We start from the raw sequence: 24,200 nt of genomic DNA, 5'->3' as shown, positions 1-24,200 counted from the left end.
TGGCTGAGAGTAAGTTTCGCCACTTAGTAGCTATGTCACCTGAGTCTTCTATAAAACGGTGCTATCTCATCCCACGAAGTGGTTATAAGGATTCCATAAGACGATATATATAAAATATCCACACAGCAGGTATTCCATGGTTATTAAACGAAAACATGGATATTAAGGGAAACCAGAATCCTGTGACTGAGTGACTCTCTGTAATCAGAGGGACCAGGCGCTGGGCCAGACAGAATGAAATGGGAATGCTGCCTCTGCCATGTGTGGTCTTGGCTTGAGGTTCCAAGTAGGATATAGGTTCCTATATCCATTTTCCTCCTCCAGAATTATGTAATATATCAGCTGGTTTATGTAAGTTACGAACAGAGAAAATGCTTGACTCAGTATGACATCTGCTTGGTATAACGTGAACATCTTTGTGGTCAGATAGACCTGGAATTCAGTCACTTTCTAGGCATGTAATTTGGGACAAATTAAATAATCTCTCTCATTTTGGCTTCTCATCATTCAAATGACTCCTTTTGCCAAAGACAGCATATTTCAGACTTTAAGTTGCTAAATTTTCTTTTTACTAAAAGACTAATTCTTTTAGATATCTATAATGAAAATAGCCTACAAGTTTCTAATGGAAAGCTAGCACTTCCACCCCAGATATACTGAATCAGAGTCTACAGTTTAACAAGATCCCCAGGTGATTCTTATGTATAACAAATGTTGAGAACCACTGCTCTACAGTGGCTCTCAGAATTGGTCCCTAACCAGCAACATTAGCATCTTATGGGAACTTGTTAGAAATGCAAATTCTCAGCAGGGGTTCAAAATGGAAACCAAACAAACTGGTTCAAAGCCCTGGTATAAAGTAAGGTTCCTTCATAATGGGAAGAAACAGGGTAATGCTATCTTAGAACTTTTCACAACAGATATGCAGTACCTTTACTGTAGAGGAAAAGAATTTAGAACATTCCAAAAAACGCAACTCTGAAAATGCAGTTTTGTTCTTGTATGGCTCAAACTTAAACAGTATTCCTATCATACAGTCAGGAAGCAGAGTAAGCCTTTAAGAAAAAAAAAAGCAAAAATCCAAGTTCTTCTCCAACCACAATTATTTTTAATCTATGAAAGAGAATTTCCTTACAAATGAAGTAGTTTTTACAGTAGTGATATATTTATCATGGATGGGATCTGTTGAATGACTGCTGTCAGAAGGGAAGCTGGGCTGTTATTTTTCCAGAAATTGAAAAAAGTACCATCATTAAGATAAGGAAGAGAAAGATTTGTATCCATCTTTTTGGGACATGTAAGGTGATAGTGAAGTCTCACAGGTGGAGAATTTGTGGATATTGCTGGAGCAACTGGAAATGCTTTCTAGTAAGCGGGTAATCCCTCTTCCCCGAACACTGTTGTTTTGGCCAGAAATTTTCACCCCAGATGGGTAGTCACCTAGGATATTGAAAATACAAAAAAGAGAAATATTAGTGATTTTGTAGTTTTATTACAAAGTGATCTCTTCATTAACTGCAGGCAAGTCACTAAAATAGCCATAATGAACTGGATCTCGAAGACGGGAGAAATTCTTAGAACAAAGGCAAATAGACTAGTTAGACAAGAACATTTTTGTTTTTACATCAGGCCAGGACTTATTTAGACCTGGAAACCTTAACTGAAGTTCTTTATTCAGTACCTGAAATTTTATGTGACTAGTTTTTAAACTCCTCCCATCTCCTGAAAGACATTACAACAAAACTATAAAACTATAGCTGATACCAGAAAAATCAGGTTTTCTTTTATATGCCCTGAACGAGTCTAAGGAATAAGTTAAACTTCATTCAAGTGACACACTAAAATGTGCACATCCAAATTGTTCAAGGTACTAATACCACGTAACACCTCAATTCAACAAGGTCTTTATAGCCTAAACCTAATTTAGAAGTACCACACACCCTGGAATCTTAAAAAACTTTAAGGTTCCAACCTTCCTGAGGTACCTTCTTGTAAATATAAATGCTTACCAGTGGCTGTGTTTGATCCTTGTCCCTGACTAGAAGAGCTGAAATGAGGAAATCCTGCATTCTCAACCCTTAGCTTCTGTAAGAAAAAGATACCAGTAAAAAAAAAAAAAAAAAAGTTTATTTCTGGAGGGTCTACTCCAATTCCAAATTACTCTTTAAAAAATGCAAACATACCTAAATACTTTTTTAATGTCTGATCAACTTTACATTTTACAGATAAGCAATTTCCACCAGATAAGGAACTTGCTTTAAGTCACTTGTTATTTCACTGTCCTTTTTACTCAGCTTAAATGTTGCTTCCATCACCGGAGCAGAGAATGTCATAACACAAGCCTGGCCTAAGCTGTTACTTTCTAACGGTCTGGGAAGTTAACAACATCGACGATAAAGTATAATGGAAAACAGGTTTTGGAGTCAGACAGCCTGGGTTAAAATCCTCAGTCTATTACCAAGTTACATTCTTGTTAAGCCTTGGTGTATCACCTGTAAAAATGAGATATTTACACACAGCAGGAACGGCAGCATTAGCCTGCTTTATTCAATGCTTACCAGGTGCCAAACACTATTCTAAGTGACTGTTACAGATTAATTTATTTAATCTTCATAGCCCTTCAGAAGGGGACTATTATTTCTACTACGGAACAGAGATAAGCACTTTGCAAGGATCCCAACTAGTACGAGTGGAGCCAGTTACACGAACACATGCGGGCAGGCTCCATAGCCTGTGCTTTTCACCACTACTGATGAAGTGAAACCGCACACCAACTACCTGTCACTGAACGCATTCGGTACTGCGTTCCTTCACTCAATTAATACCTCCTTAACAGTACAGTGATCGGACTCTGTTTTAAGAAGGGGGGAGGGAACCCACAGTAAAATAATCCTCATGGAGCCAATGTTCTAGTCAGAAAAGAAACACCAAACAAAATAAATTACTAGTAGTTATAATGTTAGGTAAGTACCAAGGAGAAAAGTAAGGTAAGTGATATCAGTACAGCATCCAGGGAAGGCCCCAAAGCACAGGGTGTCTGGGCAGAGAGCAAGGTAAGGGAACAAGTCATGAAGGTATCTAGGAGAACAATGTTTCAGTCAATATAAAAAGCCTGTTCTAGAAACACCAAAGAAGCTCATGGGGCTGTGACACAATGAGTAGGCAGCAGAGTGGTAGGTGATCTGGTCAGGGAGGCAGTGAAGGGTCAAATCACGCACAGCCTTATAAGCCATTGTGAGGAATTTGGCTTTTACTTGAAGTGAGATAAGAAGTTTGGAAGTCTGAACAGAAGAGTCATGTTATCTGCTTTAGGTTTTAACAGGATCACATTGGCTGCTATGCTGGAGAGAGACTGTAGGGAGGCAGGGAGGAAACAAGGAGGCTACTTGTAGTGAATGAACTCTGTTCCCCAAGAATATGTTTTGTAGTCCTAACCCCTGTATCTGTAAATATGACCATGTTTGGAAATAGGGGTTTTCTTTTGTAAATGAAGTCTTACTAGAGTAGGGTGGGTCCTAAACCTTATCACTTCTTCTTAAGTGGTACCTTATAAAAAGAACAAAACAGTCACAGACACACCCAGAATAGACATACACCATGTGACAGCCCGTCTACAAGCAAACAACTGCCAAGGACTACCGCCAGACTCCAGAAACCAGGAGAGAGGCCACAAGAGGAATCCGTATGCACAAGATCCTGATTTGGACTTCCGTCTCCAGAACCGTGAGAAAATAAATTTCTGTTCTTTAAAGCCTCCCGGCCACCCACTTGTGGTATTTTTTTGTTATGGCAGCGTCAGGTAACTAAGACACCACCTAAGATGCTACTGCAATAATCATGGTAGCCTGAACCAGGGCGACAACAGTGGAGATGGAGGTGGTAAAAACTGTTGAATTCTGTGTATAGTTTTGAAGGCAGAATATGAGAGAAATATGTAAAGGGTGATTGCCAAGATTTTGGACCTAAGCAGCTGAAGAACAGAACTGCCATTTAAAGAATTGGGGAAAAGCAAGGGAGAAAGTGTTTGTTTTGTTTTGAGGGAGTATAAGGAGGCTGGCTTTAGAAATGATAATTTTGATTATTCAGGAACATAATGAAAAGTTTAATAAGCTGCAAAACTCCACAGAGAGACAGCAAGCAGAAATTCAGAAGATTAACAGTAAAATTACAGAATTAGACAACTCAACAGAAAGTCCGAGGAGCAGAATTGAGCAAGTAGAAGGCAGAATTTCTGAACTTGAAGATAAAGCACTTGGAACCAATATATTTGGAAAAAACTCAGATAAAAGCATTTTAAAAAATGAAGAAAACTTAAGACTCATGTGAGACTCTATCAAGAGAAATAACCTATGAGCAACTGGAGTACCAGAACAGGGAGGGATAACAGAAAATAGAGAGAGAACTGTTGAACATTTGTTGACAGAAAACTTCCCTGATGTTGTGAAAAGATGAGAAGGTATCTATTCAAGATGCTCATTGAACTCCACATACAGTAGATCTTAAAAGAAAGTCACCAAGACATATTATAATCAAACTTGCCAAAACTAAAGATGAAGAGAGAATTATAAGAGCAGCTAGGAATAAACGAAAAGTCACCTACAAAGAAGAGTCAATAAGAATAAGCTCGGACTACTCAGCAGAAACCATGCAGGCAAGAAGGCAATGGGATGACATATAAAAATTGAAGGAAAAAAACTGCCACCAAGCATCATATATCCAGCAAAACTGTCTCTCAAATATGAAGGTGAAATTAGGACATTTCCAGATAAACAGAAGTTTAGGGAATTTGTAAAAACAAAACCAAAACTACAAGATATACTAATGGGAGTTCTTTGGTTAGAAAATCAATAATATCAGGTATCACCCCAAGACTAGAACACTGGACAGAGCAATCAAATGTCAACCCAGACAGGGAAATCACAAAAATAAATCAAGATAAAAAAACACTCAAAACAGGGAAACAGTGATGTTATTATGTAAAAGAAGACAACATTAAAACGGTAAAGAGAGACTAAGAAACGTAGTCATATATCTTCCATACAGAGAGGAAGACAGGGCGATACAAAAAAATAAAAGTTAGGTTTAAATTAAAAAAAATAGGGGTAGATAATAAGGTAACCACAAGGGAGACAATCCTACTCATCAAAATAAAATACGAGAAAAAAATAGAGACTCAGCAGAAACACAATCAACAACAATGAATTTGAGGAAAGGACAATATATAATCTACTCAGCAAATAAAATTAAGTCGGAAAAAGAAACTGTCAACACACAAAAAAGACATCAAAATGATAGCACTAAATTCATACCTATCCATAATTACGCTCAATATACATGGACTAAATGCTTCAATAAAGAGACAGAGAGTGGCAGAATGAATTAAAAAACACGATCCTTCTCACCTTAGACTTAGAGACACAAACAAAAACTCGAAGGATCGAAAAAACGTATCAAGCAAAAAAAAAAAAAAAAATTTTTTTTTTAACAATCAAAAAAGAGCAGGAGTGGCAATATTAATTTCTGACAAAATAAACTTTGAAGTTAAATCCATCATATAAGATAAGGAAGGACGCTATATAATGATTAAAGGGACAATACACCAGGAGGATATAACCATATTAAATATTTATGCACCCAATGACAGGGCTGCAAGATATACAAAACAAACTCTAACAGCACTGAAAAGTGAGATAGACAGCCCCACAATAAATAGTAGGAGACTTCAACACACCACTTTCGGTGAAGGACAGGACATCCAGAAAGAAGCTCAAAAAAGACACAGAAGATCTAAATGCCACAATCAACCAACTTGACCTTGTAGACATATACAGAACACTCCACCCAATAGCAACCAAGTATACCTTCTTTTCTAGTGCACACGGAACATTCTCTAGAATAGACCACATATTAGGTCAGAAAGCAAGCCTTAGCAGAATCTAAAACATCGAAATATTACAAAGCACCTTCTCTGAGAATAAGGCCATAAAAGTAGAAATCAATAACAGAAAAAGCAGGGAAAATAAATCAACACATGGAAACTGAACAATACCCTGCTCAAAAAAGACTGGGTTATAGAAGACATTAAGTATGGATTTAAGCAATTCATAGAATCCAATGAGAATGAAAACACTTCCTATCAGAACCTTTGGGACACAGCAAAAGCAGTGCTCAGAGGTCAATTTATATTAATAAATGCACACATACAAGAAGAAGAAAGGGCCAAAATCAAGGAATTATTTCTACAACGTGAACAAACAGAAAGAGAGCAATAAAAGGAACCCTCAGGCACCAGAAGAAATAATAAAAATTCGAGCAGAAATACATGAAATAGGAAATAGAAAAACAACTGAAAGAATTAAGAAGACCAAAAGCTGGTTCTTTGAAAAAATCAACAAAATTGATAAACCACTGGCCCAACTGGCAAAAGAAAAACAGGAGAAGAAGCAAATAACCCGAATAAGAAATGAGATGGGCGATATTACAACAGACCCAACTGAAATTCAAAGAATCGTATCAGATTACTTTGAAAAACTGTACTCTAATACATCTGAAAACCTGTAAGAAATGGATGACTTCCTAGAAACACACTACCTACCTACCTAAAGCAAACAGAGATAGAAAAACTAAATAGACCCATAACAAAAGAAGAGATTGAAAATGCAATAAAAACACTCCCAATAACAAAAAAAAAAAGCTCTGGCCTGGATGGCTTCACTGCAGAGCTCTACCAAATTTTCAGAGAAGAGTTAACACCACTACTACTAAAGATATTTCAGAACACAGAAAAAGACAGAATATTCCCAAATTCATTCTATGAAGCCACCATATCCCTGATACCAAAACCAGCTAAAGAAACCACACAAAAAAAGAAAATTACACACCTATATCCCTTGTGAACTTAGATGCAAAAATCCTCAACAAAATTCTAGCCAATAGAATTCAACAACATACCAAAAAAAATAATTCATCATGACCAAGCGGGATTCATACCAGGTATGCAGGGATGGTTCAACATTAGAAAAACAATTAATGTAATCCATTGTATAAATAAAACAAAAGACAAGAATCACATGATTTCATCAATGGATGCAGAAAAGGCATTTGACAAAGTCCAACACCCATTTATGATAAGAACTCTCAGCAAAATAGGAATAGAAGGAAGATTCCTCAACATAATAATGGGATTTGTACAAAGCCAACAGCCAACATCATCCTAAATGGAGAGAGCCTGAAAGCATTCCCCTTGAGATCAGGACCCAGACAAGGATGCCCTTTATCACCACTCTTACTCAATGTTGTGCTGGAGGTCCTATCCAGAGCAATTAGGCTAGATAAAGAAATAAAGGGCATCCAGATTGGCAAGGAAGAAGTAAAAGTATCTCCTTTTGCAGATGACATGATCTTGTACACAGAAAACCCTAAGGAATCCTCAAGAAAACTACTGAAACTAATAGAAGAGTTTAGCAGAGTCTCAGGATACAAGATAAACATAAAAATCAGTTGGATTCCTCTACACCAACAAAAAGAACATTGAAGAGGAAATCACCAAATCAATACCATTTACAGTAGCCCCCAAGAAGATAAAATACTTAGGAATAAATCTTGCCAGAGATGTAAAAAACTTATACAATGAAAACTACAAAACACTTCTGCAAGAAACCAAAAGAGACCTACATAAGTGGAAAAACATACCTGGCTCATAGATAGGAAGACTTAACATTATAAAACGTCTATTCTACCAAAAGTGATCAATAGATTTAATGCAATTCTGATCCAAATTCCAACGACATTTTTTAATCAGATGGAGGAACAAATCACCAACTTCATATGGAAGGGAAAGAGGCCATGGATACGTAAAGCATTACTGAAAAAGAACAAAGTGGGAGGCCTTACTCTACCTGATTTTAGAACCTATTATACCGGCACAGTACTCAAAACAGCCTGGTACTGGTTCAACAACAGATACATAAACCAATGGAACAGAATTGAGAATCCAGACATAAATTCATCCACATGTAAGCAGTTGATATCTGACACAGGCCCCAAAGCAGTTAAATGGAGAAAGACAGTCTTTTTAACAAATGGTGCTGGCATAACTGAATATCCATCTGCAAAAAAAAAAATGAAACAAGACCCATACCTCACACCAGGCACAAAAACGAACTCAAAACGGACCAAAGACCTAAATATAAAATATAAAACGATAAAGATCACAGAAGAAAAATTAGAGACAATGCCAGGAGCCCTAAAAAAAAAAAAATAATAATACGTGGCATAAACAGTATATAAAACATTACTAACAATACAGAAGAGAAATCAGATAACTGAGAGTTCCTAAAAATCAAACACCTACACTCATCCAAAGACTTCACCAAAAGAGTAAAAAGATTACCTACAGACTAGGAAAAAGTTTTTAGCTATGACATTTCCAATCAGTGTCTGATCTCTAAAATCCACATGGTATTGCAAAAACTCAGCTACAAAAAGACAAATAACCCAATTAAAAAATGGGCAAAAGATAGGAACAGACTTCACTACAGAAGACATTTACGTAGCTAACAGATACACGAGGAAATGCTCACGATCATTAGCCATTAGAGAAATGCAAATCAAAACTACAATGAGATTCCATCTCGCTCCAAAAAGGTTGGCATTAATCCAAAAAACACGAAATAATAAACGCTGGAAAGACTGTGGAGACACTGGAACACTTCTACACTGCCGGTGGGAATGTAAAATGGTACAAACACTTTGGAAATCAATTTGGCACTTCCTTAAAAAGCTAGAAATAGAACTACCATACGATCCAGCAATCCCGCTCCTTGGAATATATCCTAGAAAAATAAGAGCCTTTACACGAACAGATATATGCGCACCGACGTTCACTGCAACACCATTTACAATAGCAAAAACACGGCAACCAAGGTGCCCATCAACAGATGAACGGAAAAATAAATTATGGTGTATTCACACAATGGAATACTATGCATCGATAAAGAACTGTGATGAATCTGTGAAACATTTCACAACGTGGAGGAATCTGGAAGGCATTATGTTGAGTGAAATTAATCAGTTGCAAAAGGACAAATATTGTATAAAATATAGAACCACTAATATAAGAAGTTGAGAAATCATTTAAACATAGAAGAAAATATTCTTTGATGGTTATGACAGGAGGGACGAAGGGAGGGAGCGTGGGAGAGAGGTATTCACTAATTAGATAGTAGATAAGAACTACTTTAGGTGAAGGGAAGGACAACATTCAATACAAGGGAGGTCAGCACAACTGGACTAAACCAAAAGCAAAGAAGTTTCCAGAACAAACTGAATGCTTCAATGGCCAGTGTAGCAGGGGCAGGGGTTTGGGGACCATGTCTTCAGGGGACAGCTAAGTCAACTGACATAATAAAGTCTATTAAGAAAACATTCTGCATCCCACTTTGAAGAGTGGTGTCTGGGGTCTTCAACGCTAGCAAGCGGCCATCCAAGATGCATCAATTGGTCTCAACCCACCTGGATCAAAGGAGAATGAAGAACACCAAGGACACAAGGTAATTATGAGCCCAAGGGACAGAAAGAGCCACATAAACTAGAGACTACATCAGCCTGAGACCAGAAGAACTAGATGTTAGCCGGCTACAATCGATGACTGCCCTGACAGGGAACACAACAGAGAACTCCTGAGGAAGCAGGGAAACAGTGGGATGCAGATCCTCAATTCTCGTAAAAAAGACCAGATTTAATGGTCTGAGACTCGAAGGACCCCGGTGGTCATGGGCCCCAGGCCCTCTGTTGGCCCAGGACAGGAACCATTCCCAAAGCCAACTCTTCAGACAGGCTTTGGAGTGGACAATGGAATGGAGAGGGATGCCGGTAATGAGTGAGCTTCTTGCATCAGGTGGACATTTGAGACTATGTTGGCATCTCCTGTCTGGAGGGGAGATGTGAGGGTAGAGAGGGTTAGAAGCTGGCAGAATGGACATGAAAAGAGAGAGTGGAGAGAGGGAGCAGGGTGTCATAAGAGGTAGAGCAATTAGGACTATGTAGCAAGGTGTCTGTAAAAGTTTTTGTTTGAGAGATTGACTTGATTTGTAAACTTTCACTTAAAGCACAATAAAAATAATAATAAAGAAACAATAATTTTGAATTGCCTATTAGATATCCAAGTGCAGACATCCAGTAGTTGAATATACAAGATAGATTTTAATGGCAAAGGTCCGGCTTAGAGGTATACATTTAAGAGTCATCCAGTGTAGGTGGTTTATAAAGCCACAAGAAAGGATGAGATCATTAGGGTGTGGGTATACACAGTTAAGAGAAAATGTCCAAAAGCCCTGACATTCCAACCATTTCAAGGCAGAAACATGAGAAGGAAACAAAGAAACAAAGAAACTGGGAGTTATGGCCAATGAGACAGTAAGAAAACCAGGAAGATAAGCCATCCTGGACGCCAAATATAAAACACGTTTCAAGGATAAAGTGTGATCAATTGGTCAATGCTGCTGCTAGGTCAAGTACAAAGAGGCCTTACCATCAGGTTTAGCAACATGGAGTAACCTGGCTCCCATGACATTAACCGTTTCAGTGGTGTCATGAAGGCAAAAACCTGCCTGGAATGAGTTCAAGGTACAATGGGAGAGGAGCCCTGGAGATAGTGAGTAAAGAGTGGTGCTGGAAGGAGAGCAGAAAAGCAGAGTAGTCTTTGGAGGTGAGTTACAGGGTCAAGAGTGAGTTTGCTTTTTTTTTTTTAAAAAAAAAGGGTAAGATGACAGCATGTTTGTTGCTCATGTGAATGATTCTGAAGAGAGAAAAACCCTGATGATGTAGGGAAATTATCTGAGTCATGTCCCCGAGTAGGTAAAAGGGTGAGGTCTAATATATAAACAGAGTGGTCTGAGATAGGAACACAGACCATTCGTTAAAACAGGAGTTAACAGCAGGACATACGCTTACAGATGCAGACAGATGTGGGGGTAGAAACATGTGGAAAATCTCTCCTAATTGCTTTTATTTTCTCAGAGAAAAAGGAGGCAAGGGCATTAACAAGAAAGAGAGGCTCAAGTTTGAAGAGAAAGAAAGCATGAAACAGCTGTGTAAAAAAGTGGGACATTAACCAGACTAAAGAAATGGATGACTGCCAGGCAATGCTAAGGGCCCACTTGAAGCCAGTGGTGATTAATATTTAGTAAGAACAGTCAGCATGAAGTTTCTTTCCAGCCCATTTAGTTTCACAGGTATAAGAAGAGTAGGTGTAGAGTTACAATGAACCAGGGTTGGTGTCTGTCAACCAAGTATGATAAGAGGACTAATGGAGTTGAGGGTGAGCACAAGTGAGTGGAAATGACAGACCAAGGAATCAAAGCTGGAAAGGAAGAAGATGAGGGACAGGGGTACAGCAGGGGTCAAAGGCTGCGGCACTGCCCATGTGAGAATGGCGCCCTTGGACTTATGTGATGCCATGACTCTGTATGGGAATGTGAAACAGTGCAGGCATTAATGCAGGTCCCAGTAGGGGTCAAAGAATTGTTGGCATTGGGCTGCTAGAGTAAGACAGTGGTAGTCAGAGGGCAGGATGCCTGAAATTGAGATTATGGGGGAGATGCCACTGGGTCCTAGGATATGATCATGGGATATCGGGAAACAGTCAAGGAACTGAGTCAAGGAACTTCCAAGGCAGTTGGAAGAATTATCCATGGGGAAACTGAAACCAAGAATAATGACAAATACTGTTACAGTGACACTGACCAAGGAGCTCAAAGAATGAGAAGGGCCAACTCAGTGGTCTACTGACTCCAAGAAGAGGTTATCAGGTTAATACAGCCTGAATGGCATGCGACTCGATGTCTAGGAACTCTACAGCAGAAGCTGGAAGAAGTCTGGAAGCTGCAACATTAAACAAGGACAATTACCTCAAATCTAGGCTCATGACAAATGAGGGTGAAAATGATGTCACCCTGAAAAGGGCTAACAGGGAAGCAGTGTCCTTAGGGGGGTGCCAAATTTTAGTCAGGCCTTTCCCAAAAGAGGCTGAAGATATCTAAGATTTAGCTAATGACTCAGGTTGAGAAGACCCACTAGAAGGTTTTTTTCAGGAGTTGGGGACGGCTGGGAAATGGGATCAAGCCACAAAATTGGAGTATGGGGAAAAAAAGGGAGGGTCTGAGAGTCCCGGACTTCCTGTAGTGACCAATGTAAACAATGAAAAGGGGCATAATGAGATTAATTCTGGTAGTCTCAATACAGATGATGACGACAGGGGCTAAGGCAGGGTTTCTCAACCTCAGCACTACTGACACTTTGAGCTAGATAATTCCTTGCTGTGGGGGCTGTCCTGTGCATTATAGATGTTTAGCAGTAACCCTAGCTTCTACCCACTAGGTACCAGTAGCAACCCCTTCCCCAGTTGTGACAAAAACAAGATGGTAGGAAAACTGAATAGCTTGTAATCAAATCTTGAATCAGGTCTTATATTTTTTGGACATATTCAAAATATTTTTATTACCTACATTCAACTGTTTAGTTTTTTAAAATTATTATTGTACTTTAGGTGAAGGTTTACTGAACTAGCTTCTATTTAAACAGTTAGTACACATATTGTTTCGTGACATTGATTAACAACCCCATGACATGTCAACACTTTCCCCTTCTCGACCTTGGGTTCCCTATTACCAGCTTTCCTGTCCCCTCTTCCCTTCTAGTCCTTGACCCTGGGCTGGTGTGGCCCTTTAGTCTCATTTTGTTTTATGGGCCTGTCTAATCTTTGGCTGAAGGGTGAACCTCAGTAGTGACTTCATTACTGAGCTAAGAGAATGTCCAGGGGCCATACTCTCAGGGTTTCTCCAGTCTCTGTCAGGTCAGCAAGTCTGGTCTTTCTTCTTGGGTTAGAATTTTGTTCTACATTTTTCTCCAGCTCTGTCTGGGACCCACTATTGTGAATCCTGTCAAAGCAGTCAATGATGGTAGCTGGGCACCATCTAATTGTACATGACTCAGTCTGGCGGAGGCCATGGCAGATATGGTCCATTAGTCCTTTGGATTAATCTTTCCCTTGTATCTTTAGTTTTCCTCATTCTTCCTTGCTCCCGAAGGGAGTGGGACCAGTGGGTATCCTAGATGGCTGCTCACTTCTAAGACCCCAGATGCTATGCACCAAAATACAATATAGAACATTTTCTTAATAGACTATGTTATGCCAACTGAGCTAGATGTTTCCCAAGACCACCGTCCCCACACTCCCCAGCCCAGTAATTCAGTCCCTCAAAGAGTTTGGATGTGTCTATTTTTATGGAGCTTACATGGCCTTGCCTTGCACAAGTTGTGCTGGCTTCCCCAATATTGCGTACTGTCTTACTCTTCACCATCCCCACCCCTCCCCTTCCTCATAACCATCAAAGATTGTTTCTTTCTGTGTGTAAACCTTTCCATGAGTTTTTATAGCAGTGGTCTCATACAATGTTTGTCCTTTTGGGACTGACTTATTTCACTCAGCACTCTAGATTCATCCATGTTGTGAGATGCTTTACAGATCCATCACTGTTCTTTATCACTGCATAGTACTCCACTGCATGTATGTACCACAATTTATCCATTCATCTGCTGATGGGCATCTAGGTTGTTTCCATCTTTTTGCTATTGTTAACGATGCTGCAATGAACATGAATGTGCATATGTCTACTTGTATGACGGCTCTTATTCTCCAGGATGCATTTCTAGGAGTGAGATTGCTAGATCGCATGGTATTTCCACTTCCAGCTTTCTAAGAAAGTGCTGTATTGTTTCCCAAAACGGTTGTACCGTTTTACATTCCCACCAGCAGTGTGTAAAAGTTCCAATCTCCCCACAGCCTCTCCAACATTTGTTATTTTCTGTTTTTTTGATTCGTGTCATCAATGCCGGGAGAGATGGTATCAAATTGTGGTTTTGATTTGCACTTCTCTGATGGCTAGTGATCTTGAACATTTCCTCATGTGTCTGTTAGCCTTCTTCTCTGGTGAAGTCCGTTCATTTCCTTTGGCTATTTTTTAATTGGATTATTTGCCTTTTGGTTGTAGAAGTGTTGGGTTTTCCTAAAGATTTAGAGATCAAATCTTTGTTGGATTTGTAATAGCCAAAAATTTATTCCCAGTCTGTAGGTTCCCTTTTTACTCTTTTGATGAAGTTTTTGATGAACATAAGGATTTAATTTTTAGAAGATCCCAGTTATCTAGCTTATCTTCTGGAGTGTGTATCCTGTTAATGCCACATATTAGGGCCTCTAACATTGGTCTCATTTTTCCTTCTGTGATGTTCATAGTTTTGGTTTTGTATTTAGGTCTTTGATCCACTTTGTATTAGTTTTTATGTATATGGTGTGAGGTATGGGTCCTATTTCATTTTTTTTGCAGATGGACATCCAGTTTTGCCAGCACTATTTGTTAAAAAGACTGCCTTTTTCCCATTTGATGGACTTGGGGCCCTTATCAAAGATCAGGTGACCACAGGTGGATGGATTTGCAACTGGGTTCTCAATTCTGTTCCATTGGTCAATGTATCTGTGGTTGTATCAGTACCAAGCTTTTTTTTTTTCTTATTGTGCTTTAAGTGAAACTTTACAGTTCAAGTCAGTTTCTCATACAAAAATTTATATACACATTGTTATGTGACCCTAGATGCTCTCCCTATGACAGCTCACTCCTTTACACCCTGTATTTCCCGTGTCTATTCAACCACCTCCTGTCCCTCTCTGACTTCTCATGTTGCCTCTAGACATGAGCTGCCTGTTTAGTCTACGTATCTACTTGAGCTAAGTACCACACTCTTCACAAGTATCATTTTATGTCTTATAGTCTAGTCTAATCTTTGTCTAAAGAGTTGGCTTTGGAATGGTTTTAGTTTTGGGCTAACAGAGTCCAGGGGCCATGTCTTCTGGGTCCCTCCAGTCTCAATCAAACTATTAAGTCTGGCCTATTTACTAGAATTTGAGGTCTGCACCCCACTTTTTTACTGCTGCATCAGGGACTCTCTGTTGTGTTCCCTGTCAGGGCAGTCACTGGTGGTAGCCAGGCACCATCTAGTTAGTTCTTCTGGTCTCAGGCTGATGGAATCTCTCGTTTATATGGCCCTTTCTGTCTCTCGGGCTCATATTTTCCTTGTGTCTTTGGTGTTCTTCATTCTCCTTTGCTCCAGGTGTGTTAGGACCAATTGATGCTTCTTAGACAGTTGCTTGCTAGCTTTTAAGACCCCAGACACCACTCACCAAAAATGCGATGCAGAACATTTTCTTAATAAACTTTGTTATGCCAACTGACCTGGATGTCCCCTGAAACCACGGTCCCCAGACCCCTACCCCTGCTACTCTGTCCCTTGAAGTGTTTGGTTGTGTTCAGGAAACATCTTAGCTTTTGGTTTAGTCCAGTTGTGCTGACTTCCCTTGTACTATGTGTTGTCCTTCCCTTCACCTAAGACAATTCTTGTCTACTATATAATTAGTGAATACCCCTCCCTACCCTTGCAACCATTGAAGAACGTTTTCTTCTGTGTTTAAAACTTTTCTTAAGTTCCTGTAATAGTTGTCTCATACAATATTTGTCCTTTTGTTACTGACTTTTTTTGGTAGTGGGTTAGTTTCACTCAGCATAATGCCTTCCAGGTTTCTCCATGTTCTGAGATGTTTCCAGCATTCATCTTTGTTTGTTATCATTGCGTACTATTCCACTGTGTGGATATACCATAATTTGTTTATCCGTTCGTCCGTTGATGGGCACCCTTGGTTGTTTCCACCTTTTTGCTATTGTAAACAGTGCTGCAGTCAATGTGGGTTTGCATGTATCTATTTGTGTGATGACCCTTATTCCTCTAGAATATATTCCAAGCAGTGGGATTGCTGGGTTCTATTTCTAGCTTTTTACGCAAGCACCAAATTGATTTTCAAAGTGGCTGTACCATTTTACATTCCCTCCAGCTGCGTGTAAGTGTTCCAGTCTCTCCACAACCTCTCCAACATTTATTACTTTATGTTTTTTGGATTAATGCTAGCCTTGCTGGGGTGAGATGGTATCTCATTGTAGTTTTGATTTACATTTCTCTAATGGCTAATGATCCTGTGCATTTCCTCATGTATCTGTTAGCCACAGGAATGTCTTCTTTGGTGAAGTGCCTTTTCATATCCTTCGTCCATTTTTAACTGGGTTATTTGTCTTTGTTGTTGAGATTTTGCAGTATTTTGTAGGTTTTAGGGGTTGGATTTGTCGTGGCCAAAAATTGTTCCCCTATCTATAGGTTGTCTTTTTCCTCTTTTGGTGAAGTCTTTTGATGAACATAGGTGTTTGATTTTTAGGAGCTCCCAGTTATCTGTTTCTCTTCTGGTGTTTTGTGCATTGTTAGTAATGTTTTGTATTCTGTTTATGTCATGTATTAGGACTCCTAGCGTTGTCCCTATTTTTCTTCCATCATCTTTATCATTTTAGATTTTATATTTAGGTCTTTTATCCATTTTGAGTTAGGTTTTGTGAATGCTATGAGGTATGGGTCTTGTTTCATTTTTTGCCAATGGATATCCATTTATGCCAGCACTGTTTGTTAAAGAGATTGTCTTTTCCACATTTAACAGACTCTGGGCCTTTGTCAAATATCAGCTGCTCAAGGTGGATGAATTTACATCTGGATTCTCAATTCTGTTCCGTCGGTCTATGTATCTGTTGTTGTACCAGTACAAGGCTGCTTTGACTACCGTGGTGTAATAGGTCCTAAAATCTGGTAGTGTGAGGCCTCTCACTTTGTTCTTCTTTTTCAGTAATGCTTTATTTATCCGGGGCCTCTTTTCCCTTTCCACATGAAGTTGGTGATTTGTTTCTCCATCTCATTAAAAAATGCCATTAGAATTTGGGTCGGGATTGCACTGTATCTGTAGACTGCTTTGGGTAGCATAGGCATTTTCATAATGTTGAATCTTCCTATACATGAACATGGTATGTTTTTCTACCAAGAGATCTGTTTTGGTTTCTTGCAGTAGTGTTTTGTAGTTTTCTTTGTATAGGTCTCTCATGGGTCTAGTTAGATTTATTCCCATGTATTTTATCTTCTTGGGGGCTATTGTAAATGGTAATTTGGTGATTTCCTCTTTGAAGTTCTTTTTGCTGGTGTAGATGAACCCAACTGATTTTTGTATGTTTATCTTATATCCTTATACTTTGCTGAAGCCTTCTATTAGTTCTAGTTTTCTTGTGGATTCTTTGCGGCTTTCTGTGTACAAGATCATATCATCTGCATACAGGTGTACTTTTACTTCTTCCTTACCAATCTGGATGCCCTTTATTTCTTTTTCTAGCCTAAAAGCTCGAGCTGGGGCCTCCAGCACAATGTTGAATGAGAGTAGCAATAAAGGGCATCCTTGTCTGGTTCCCAATCTCAAGGGGAATGCTTTCAGGCTCTCTCTGTTTAGGATGATACTGGCTGTTGGCTTTGTCTAAATGCCCTTTATTATGTTGAGGAATTTTCCTTCTATTACTATTTTGCTGTGAGTTTTTATCATGAATGGGTGTTGAACTTTGTCAAATGTCATTTCTTCATCAATTGATAAGATCATGTGGTTCTTGTCTTTTATTTAAGTGATGCATTATACTGATTCTTTTTTTAATGTTGAACAATTCCTGCATAACTGGTATAAATCTCACTTGGTTATGGTGAATTTTTTTTTTTATATGTTCTTGAATTCGACCGGCCAGAATTTTGGTGAGGATTTTTGCGCCTATGTTCATGAGGGATATAGCTGTAAAATTTTCTTTTTTTTGTGGTGTCTTTACCTGGTTTTGGTATCAGGGTTATGCTGGCCTCATAGAATGAGTCTGGGTATATTTCATCCTTTTCTATGCTCTTAAATACCTTTAATAGTAGTGGTGTTAACTCTCCTCTGAAAGTTTGGTAGAGAACTCTCCAGTAAAGCCGTCAGGGCCAGGGCTTTTTTTTTTTTTGTTGGGAGTTTTTTAAATACCTTCTCAATTTTCTCTTTTGTTAGAGGTTTATTTAGTTCTACTTTGGTTTCTGTTAGTTTAGATAGGTAGCGTGTTTCTAGCAATTTGTCCTTATCCTCCAGATTTTCAAATTTGTTAGAGTACAATTTTTCATAGAATTCTATTATGATCCTTTTAATTTCAGTTGCGTCTGTTGTGATATCACTCAACTTATTTCGTATTTGGGTTATTTGCTTCCTCTCCTGTTTTATTTTTGTCCATTTGGCCAATGGCTTATCGATTTTGTTGATCCTTTCAAAGAACCAGCTTTTGGTCTTGTTATCTCTTTCCATTGTTCTTCCATCCTGTATTTCATTTAATTCTGCTCTAATTTTTATTATTTGCTCTTCTGGTGCCTGAGGGCTTCTTTCGGTGCTCTATATTTTTTCGAGTTGTAGTGTTAATGTTTTGATTTTGGCCTTTTCTTTTTGGATGTGTGCATTTGTTATTAATTGACCTCTGAGCACTGCACTTTTGCTGTGTCCCAAAGGTTGTGGTAGGATGTGTTTTCATTCTCATTTGATTCTGTGAATTTCTTTACTCCATCCTTAATTTCTTCTATGACCCAGTAGTTTTTGAACACGGTACTGTTCAGTTTTCATGTGTTTGGTTTTTTTCCTTGCTTTTTCTGTTATTGATTTCTACTTTTATGGCTTTATGGTCAGAAAAGATGCTTCATAATATTTCAATGTTTTAGATTCTGTTAAGGCTGGCTTTATCGCCTTACGTGTAGTCTATTCTGAAGAACGTTCACACGCATTGGAGAAGAAAGTATATTTGGCTGCTGTTGGGTGTGGAGTATTCCATATGTATCTATGAAGTCAAACTGGTTGATTGTGGCATTTAGATCTTCTGTTTCTTTACTGAGTTTCTTTCTAGATGTTCCGTCCTTCACCAAAAGTGGTGTGTTGAAGTCTCCTACTATTATTTTGGAGTTATCTCCCCTTTCAACGTTGTTACAGAGTTTATGTATTTTGGAGCCCTGTCACTGGGTGTCTAAATATTTATTATGGTTATGTCCTCCTGGTGTACTGGCCCTTTAATCAGAATATAGTGTTCTTTCTTATCCTTTGTGGTGGATTTTACTTTAAAGTCTATTTTGTCAGAAATTCAATTGCCACTCCTGCTACTTTTTCATTATTGTTTGCTTGATATATTTTTTCCCATCCTTTGACTTTTAGTTTGTGTCTTTAAGTCTAAGGTGTGTCTCTTGTAGGCAGCGTATAGATGGATCATGCTTTTTTTTTTTTTTAAATCCATTCTGTCACTCTGTCTCTTTATTGGTACATTTAGACCATTTACATTCAGCATAATTACTGACAGGCATGAGTTCACTGCTGTCATTCTGATGTCTTTTTTGTGTGTTGTTGACAGTTTCTTTATTGCACTTAATTTTCTGTGCAGGGTCATTTTTCTTTAGGTATTTTTCTTTTCATCTTTTTCACCACTGTTCATCTTGTAGTTGCTGAGTCTTTATGTTTTTCTTCTTTATTTTGATGTGTAGAATTGTTAGTTTCCTTTGTGGTTGCCTTAATATTTATCCCTATTTTTTTAAGTTTAAACCAATCTTTTATTTCTTTATCTTACCCTTGACTTCCTCTCCATTTGAAAGATTTATTACTACATTTTTTGTCCCCCTTTTTTGTCTTAATGTTGTCACATTTTACATATTGACATATCTGTTTCCTATTTCCAGCATTTTGGCGTTTATTTTTGTGACCTTCCTTTCTGGGTTGATATCTGGTTGTTTTGTCCTGTGTTCTAGGGTTGGGTTGTTAACTGATGTTATTGTAACCAGAGAACTCCCTTGAGTATTTCTCGTAATTTCGGTTTGGTTTTTGCAAATCCCCTAAGCTTCTGTTTATCTGGAAATGCCCTAATTTTGCTACCATATTTGAAAGACAGTTTTGCGGGATATATGTCTTGGCTGGCAATTTTTTTCCTCCAAGCCTTTATATATGTCATCCCATTGCTGCTGCCTTCTTGCCTGCATAGTTTCTGCTGAGTAATCAGAGCTTAGTCTTATTGATTCTCCTTTGTAGATGACTTTTTGTTTATCCCTAGCCACTCTCAAAATTCTTTCTGTTTGGTTTTGACAAATTTGACTATGTCTTGGTGACTTTCTTCTGGGATCTACCTTGTGTGAGGTTTGATGAGCATCTTGAATAGCTACATTCTCATCTTTCACAATATCAGGGAAGTTTTCCGCCAACAAATCTTCAACAATTCTCACTGTAACAGAAATTCTTTTCTGTTATTGCTCCCCCCTCCCCTTTCTGGTACTCCAGTCAGTTGTAGATTATTCCTCTTGATAGAGTCCCACGTAATTCTCATTGTTTCTTCATTTTTTAAAGTTCTTTTATCTGATTTTTCCTCAAATAAGTTGGTGTGAAGTGCTTTATATTCAATCTCACTAATTCTGACTTCCATTGACTTTCTATTGAGTTGTCTAATTCTGAAACTTTATTGTTAAATCTTCTGGATTTCTGTTCACTGTCTCTCTATGGATTCTTGCAGCCTGTTAAAACTGTCATTATGCTCTTCTATAATCTTCTTAAGTTCCTATATCGCTTTGTCTGCGTGTTCCTTGGCTTGTTCTGCATTTCGCCACACCTCCTGAAGAGTTCTGTGTATTAACCTTTTGTGTTCTACCTCTGGTGTCTTAGTCATCTAGTGCTGCTCTAACAGAAATACCACAAGTGGATGGCTTTCTCAGTAAAACAGTCTAAAAGTCCAAATTCAGGGTGTCAGCTCCAAAGGAAGGCTTTCTCTCTGTAGGTCTTCCCATCAATCTTCCCCTGGACTAGGAGCTTCTCTGTGCAGAAAGCCTGGGTCCAAATGACCAAAGGATGAGCTCTGCTCCCTGTGCTTTATTGGTGGTATGAGACCCCCCCAATCCTGCTCACACACCCCCCCCACTATCTTCCCTTTCCTTTTTATCTCTTGAGAGAGAAAAGGTGTTGCAGGCCACACCCCAGGGAAACTCCCTTTACACTGGATCAAGAATGTGGCCTGGGTAAGGGTGGTATACGATCCCACCCTAATCCTCTTCAACCTAAAATTACAATCACAAAATGGAAGACAATCACACAATACTGGGTGGGAATCATGACCTAACCAAGTCAGCATTCATTTTTGGTGGATGCAATTCATTTCATGACATCTGGTCATTCTGGGAAGTTCTCTTCCTCCAGAAGATTTGATTCTTTGTTTTGAGAGCTTGCTAAACCCATCATGGTCAGCCTATTTATATGATTTGATATTGCCTGTTGTCTCCAAGCCATCAATAAATTATGCTTATTTATTTTACATTTGCTTATTGTGTCCCACCTTCTTGCTTTGTTCTGATATGCCCAAATAGGCTGCTAGTGTGAGCTAGTTTGATTATTGGCACCTGTGACGCTAACGTCCTGTTACCAGGTGGTTAGATCTATTACTAGGTATGTGAGCCCAGAAGTCTGTTTACTTTTCTTGTATGGATTCAGCTCAGGTGTCCAGGTCGTTGGTCACCAAGTGTGTGGTAAAGGCTCTCGCCTCAGTCCTGGACAAGCAGATGTGACTGGTGTAGGCACAGGTATCTGGCTGCAGTAGGGGGTCATGTGCTGAGCAAGGCAGGGGGCTGACAGCTGTCCCTGAGTGTCTGGGATGAAAGCGTCTCCCTGTTCCCTAGAGTGTGTAAATGGGTGGGTTTTGCACCCATACTATGGGCACCCAATGCTGTTGGCTCTAAGGGCTGGGAGGCACCACTTACTCTTGGACCCGTTACGTGTAGCTAGGCAGCACGGCTGGAGCCAACAGTCCTCAGGCCCCTGATATGGGTAGGTGAGGACTCTGCCTATTAGGCAGAGTGGTGACAAACATCACGAAGCTGCCATTCCACCATATAGCTGACACAGTTAAAGGTAGGCTTCAGGTGTATACCTTGTTGCACTGTGCTAATGAGGGCCTACACTGCTGAAATGAACCCACAGAGGTCTATGCATGGGTGAAAGGCATTTAAAATCCGTGGAACCCTTATTCCTATGCCTAGGCAAAACAGCTGTGCCTGTTCTGAGTTCCCGGCTTAGGGGAGACTGGCAGATTATTTTTTTCTGCTTGTTAACCTGTTCTCTCTTCAAGGCCAGGAGAATGGCTCAGGGTGCGTGACAGTTCCTACATTCGGCCCAGGGGATGGGGCAATTTCTGAAGCCAGCCCGAGACCTGGTGCAGAGCAGGGAGGAAACACATAAATGGGAGAGATGTTTCTCCCAAAGGGGTGGTGCTTGATCCACATGGTAGGTTAGATGTGTGTACTTATCTTCTGCCAACTGAACGTCGCTTTTCACTGGTTCTGGGGGCTTGAGTAGACTCTCTACTGCTCGGTCTCTCCTGATGTGGAAAACCTATCTTGAGTGCCACTGCTTGCCTCACCCCTTGCACCACCCAATCCAGCCTACAGAGTGACAGTTCCTGCCGGGTCAGGTCTAGCAATTCCTTGCTGCTTCTGAGCTGTCTCTCTCTCCTGCTGCTGCTCAGTCCAATTCCTCAACTTTGCCTTTGATGCTCAGGGCTCCTAGATTGTCATGTATAATCCATTCACTTGTTTTTTCAGGTCTTTGTTCTAAGAGGGACCACAGGAAGCGTCTGACTACTCTGCCATCTTGGCTCCACCTCTCATACTGCAGCTATATAGTAGGTTCTGAGTTCAGGTAGTGTAAGTCCTACTTTCTTCTTCTTCTTCAGTAGTGCTTTACTTATCTGGGGCCTCGTCCCTTTCCATATAAAGTTAATTAGTTTTTGGATCAGGTTTTGCATTGTATTTGTAGACTGCTTTGGGTAGAATTATCTTTTGCACAACAGTGAGTCTATCCATCCATGAGCATGGTATGTTTTTCCATTTATGCAGATCTCTTTTGTTTTCTTGCAGTAGTGTTTTACAGTTTTCTTTGTATAGGTCTTTTACATCCCTGGTTAGATTTATTCCTAAGTATTTAATTTTTTTAGGAGCTATTATAATGGTATTTTTTTTCCTGATTTCCTTTTCATCATTCTCTTTATCGGTTTATAAGAATCAAACTGATTTTTGTATGTTTATCTTGTATCCTGCTACTCTGCTCAATCTCTGTATTAGTTCCAGTAGTTTTCTCATGGAGCCTTTGGATTTTCTACGTACAGTATCATACCATCCACAAAGAGAGACAGTTTTACTTCTTCGTTACCAATTTGGACGCCCTTTATTTCTTCTTCTTGCCTTACTGCTGTAGCTAGGACTTCCAGCATAATATTTAATTGGGGTGGTGATAAAGGGCATCCTTGTTTCTGTTCCCAGCGGGAAAGCTTCCAGCCTCTTTCCATTAAGAATGATGGTGGCTATTGCTTTGTATAGATGTCGTTTATTACGTTGGGGAATTTCCCTTCTACACCTAGTTTATTGAGATTTTTTGTTGGACTTTGTTGAACATCTTTTCTGTGTCAACTGAGATGATCATTTGATCCTCGTACTTTATTTAGATGGTGGATTATGCTGATTTTCCAATGCTGAACCATCCTTTTATGAATCCCACTTGGTTGTGGTGTATTATTTTTTTGATATGATGCTGAATTCTATTGGCTAGTGTCTTGAGAATTTTTCCATCTATATTCATGAGAGATAAACCAAAAAAAAAAAAAAAACCAAACCCAGTGCCATAGAGTCGATTCCAACTCATAGCAACCCTATAGGACAGAGTGGAACTGCCCCACAGAATTTCCAAGGAGCACCTGGTGGATTCAAACTGCCGACCCTTTGGTTAGTAGCTGTAGCACTTAACCACTACGCCACCAGGGTCTTCACATGTTGGTCCGTAATTTTCTTTTTTTGTGGTGTCTTTGCCTGGATTTGGTAACAGGATTATGCTGGCTTCACAGAATGAATTTGGAAATATCCCTTCCATTTCTATGTTCTGAAATGGTTTTAGTACTGGTGCAAACTCTTCTGTGAATGTCTGACAGAATTCTTCAGTGCAGCCATCTGGGCCAGGGTTTTTTTTTTGTTCAGATGTTTTATTTTTATAATAAATGTCTTGATGTGTTTTTTATAAAAACTAAGCACCGATTTTAATTTTCAGAAAGCTTTGTTAAAACTTACACAAGACCCAACCAGTTTAAGTACTGTTTGACATTCCATAAACAATTTCATAAAAATGTTTAAAGGAAGTGAGAGAACTAAACAAAGTCTTAATCTTTAGTTGCTGG

General features: G+C 39.2%; 1 protein-coding gene across 2 annotated transcripts in view; it reads right to left on the bottom strand.

The window, feature by feature from the left end:
- Positions 1-1,252: 1,252 nt before the first annotated feature.
- MAEL (maelstrom spermatogenic transposon silencer) overlaps positions 1,253-24,200 on the bottom strand; it is a 60,806-nt gene continuing 37,858 nt past the window's right edge. For both annotated transcript variants that reach the window (XM_049881133.1, XM_049881134.1), the window contains 2 exons: positions 2,010-2,085; positions 1,253-1,440 (listed from right to left, as the gene is read on the bottom strand). In XM_049881133.1, coding sequence (XP_049737090.1) covers positions 1,253-1,440; positions 2,010-2,085 — 264 coding nt within the window. The remainder of the gene's footprint in view (positions 1,441-2,009; positions 2,086-24,200) is intronic.

The sequence above is a fragment of the Elephas maximus genome, chromosome 3 (genome assembly GCF_024166365.1).
Source record: "Elephas maximus indicus isolate mEleMax1 chromosome 3, mEleMax1 primary haplotype, whole genome shotgun sequence".
Lineage (NCBI taxonomy): Eukaryota > Metazoa > Chordata > Mammalia > Proboscidea > Elephantidae > Elephas > Elephas maximus.
This window is presented reverse-complemented; position numbering and strand designations above follow the sequence as displayed.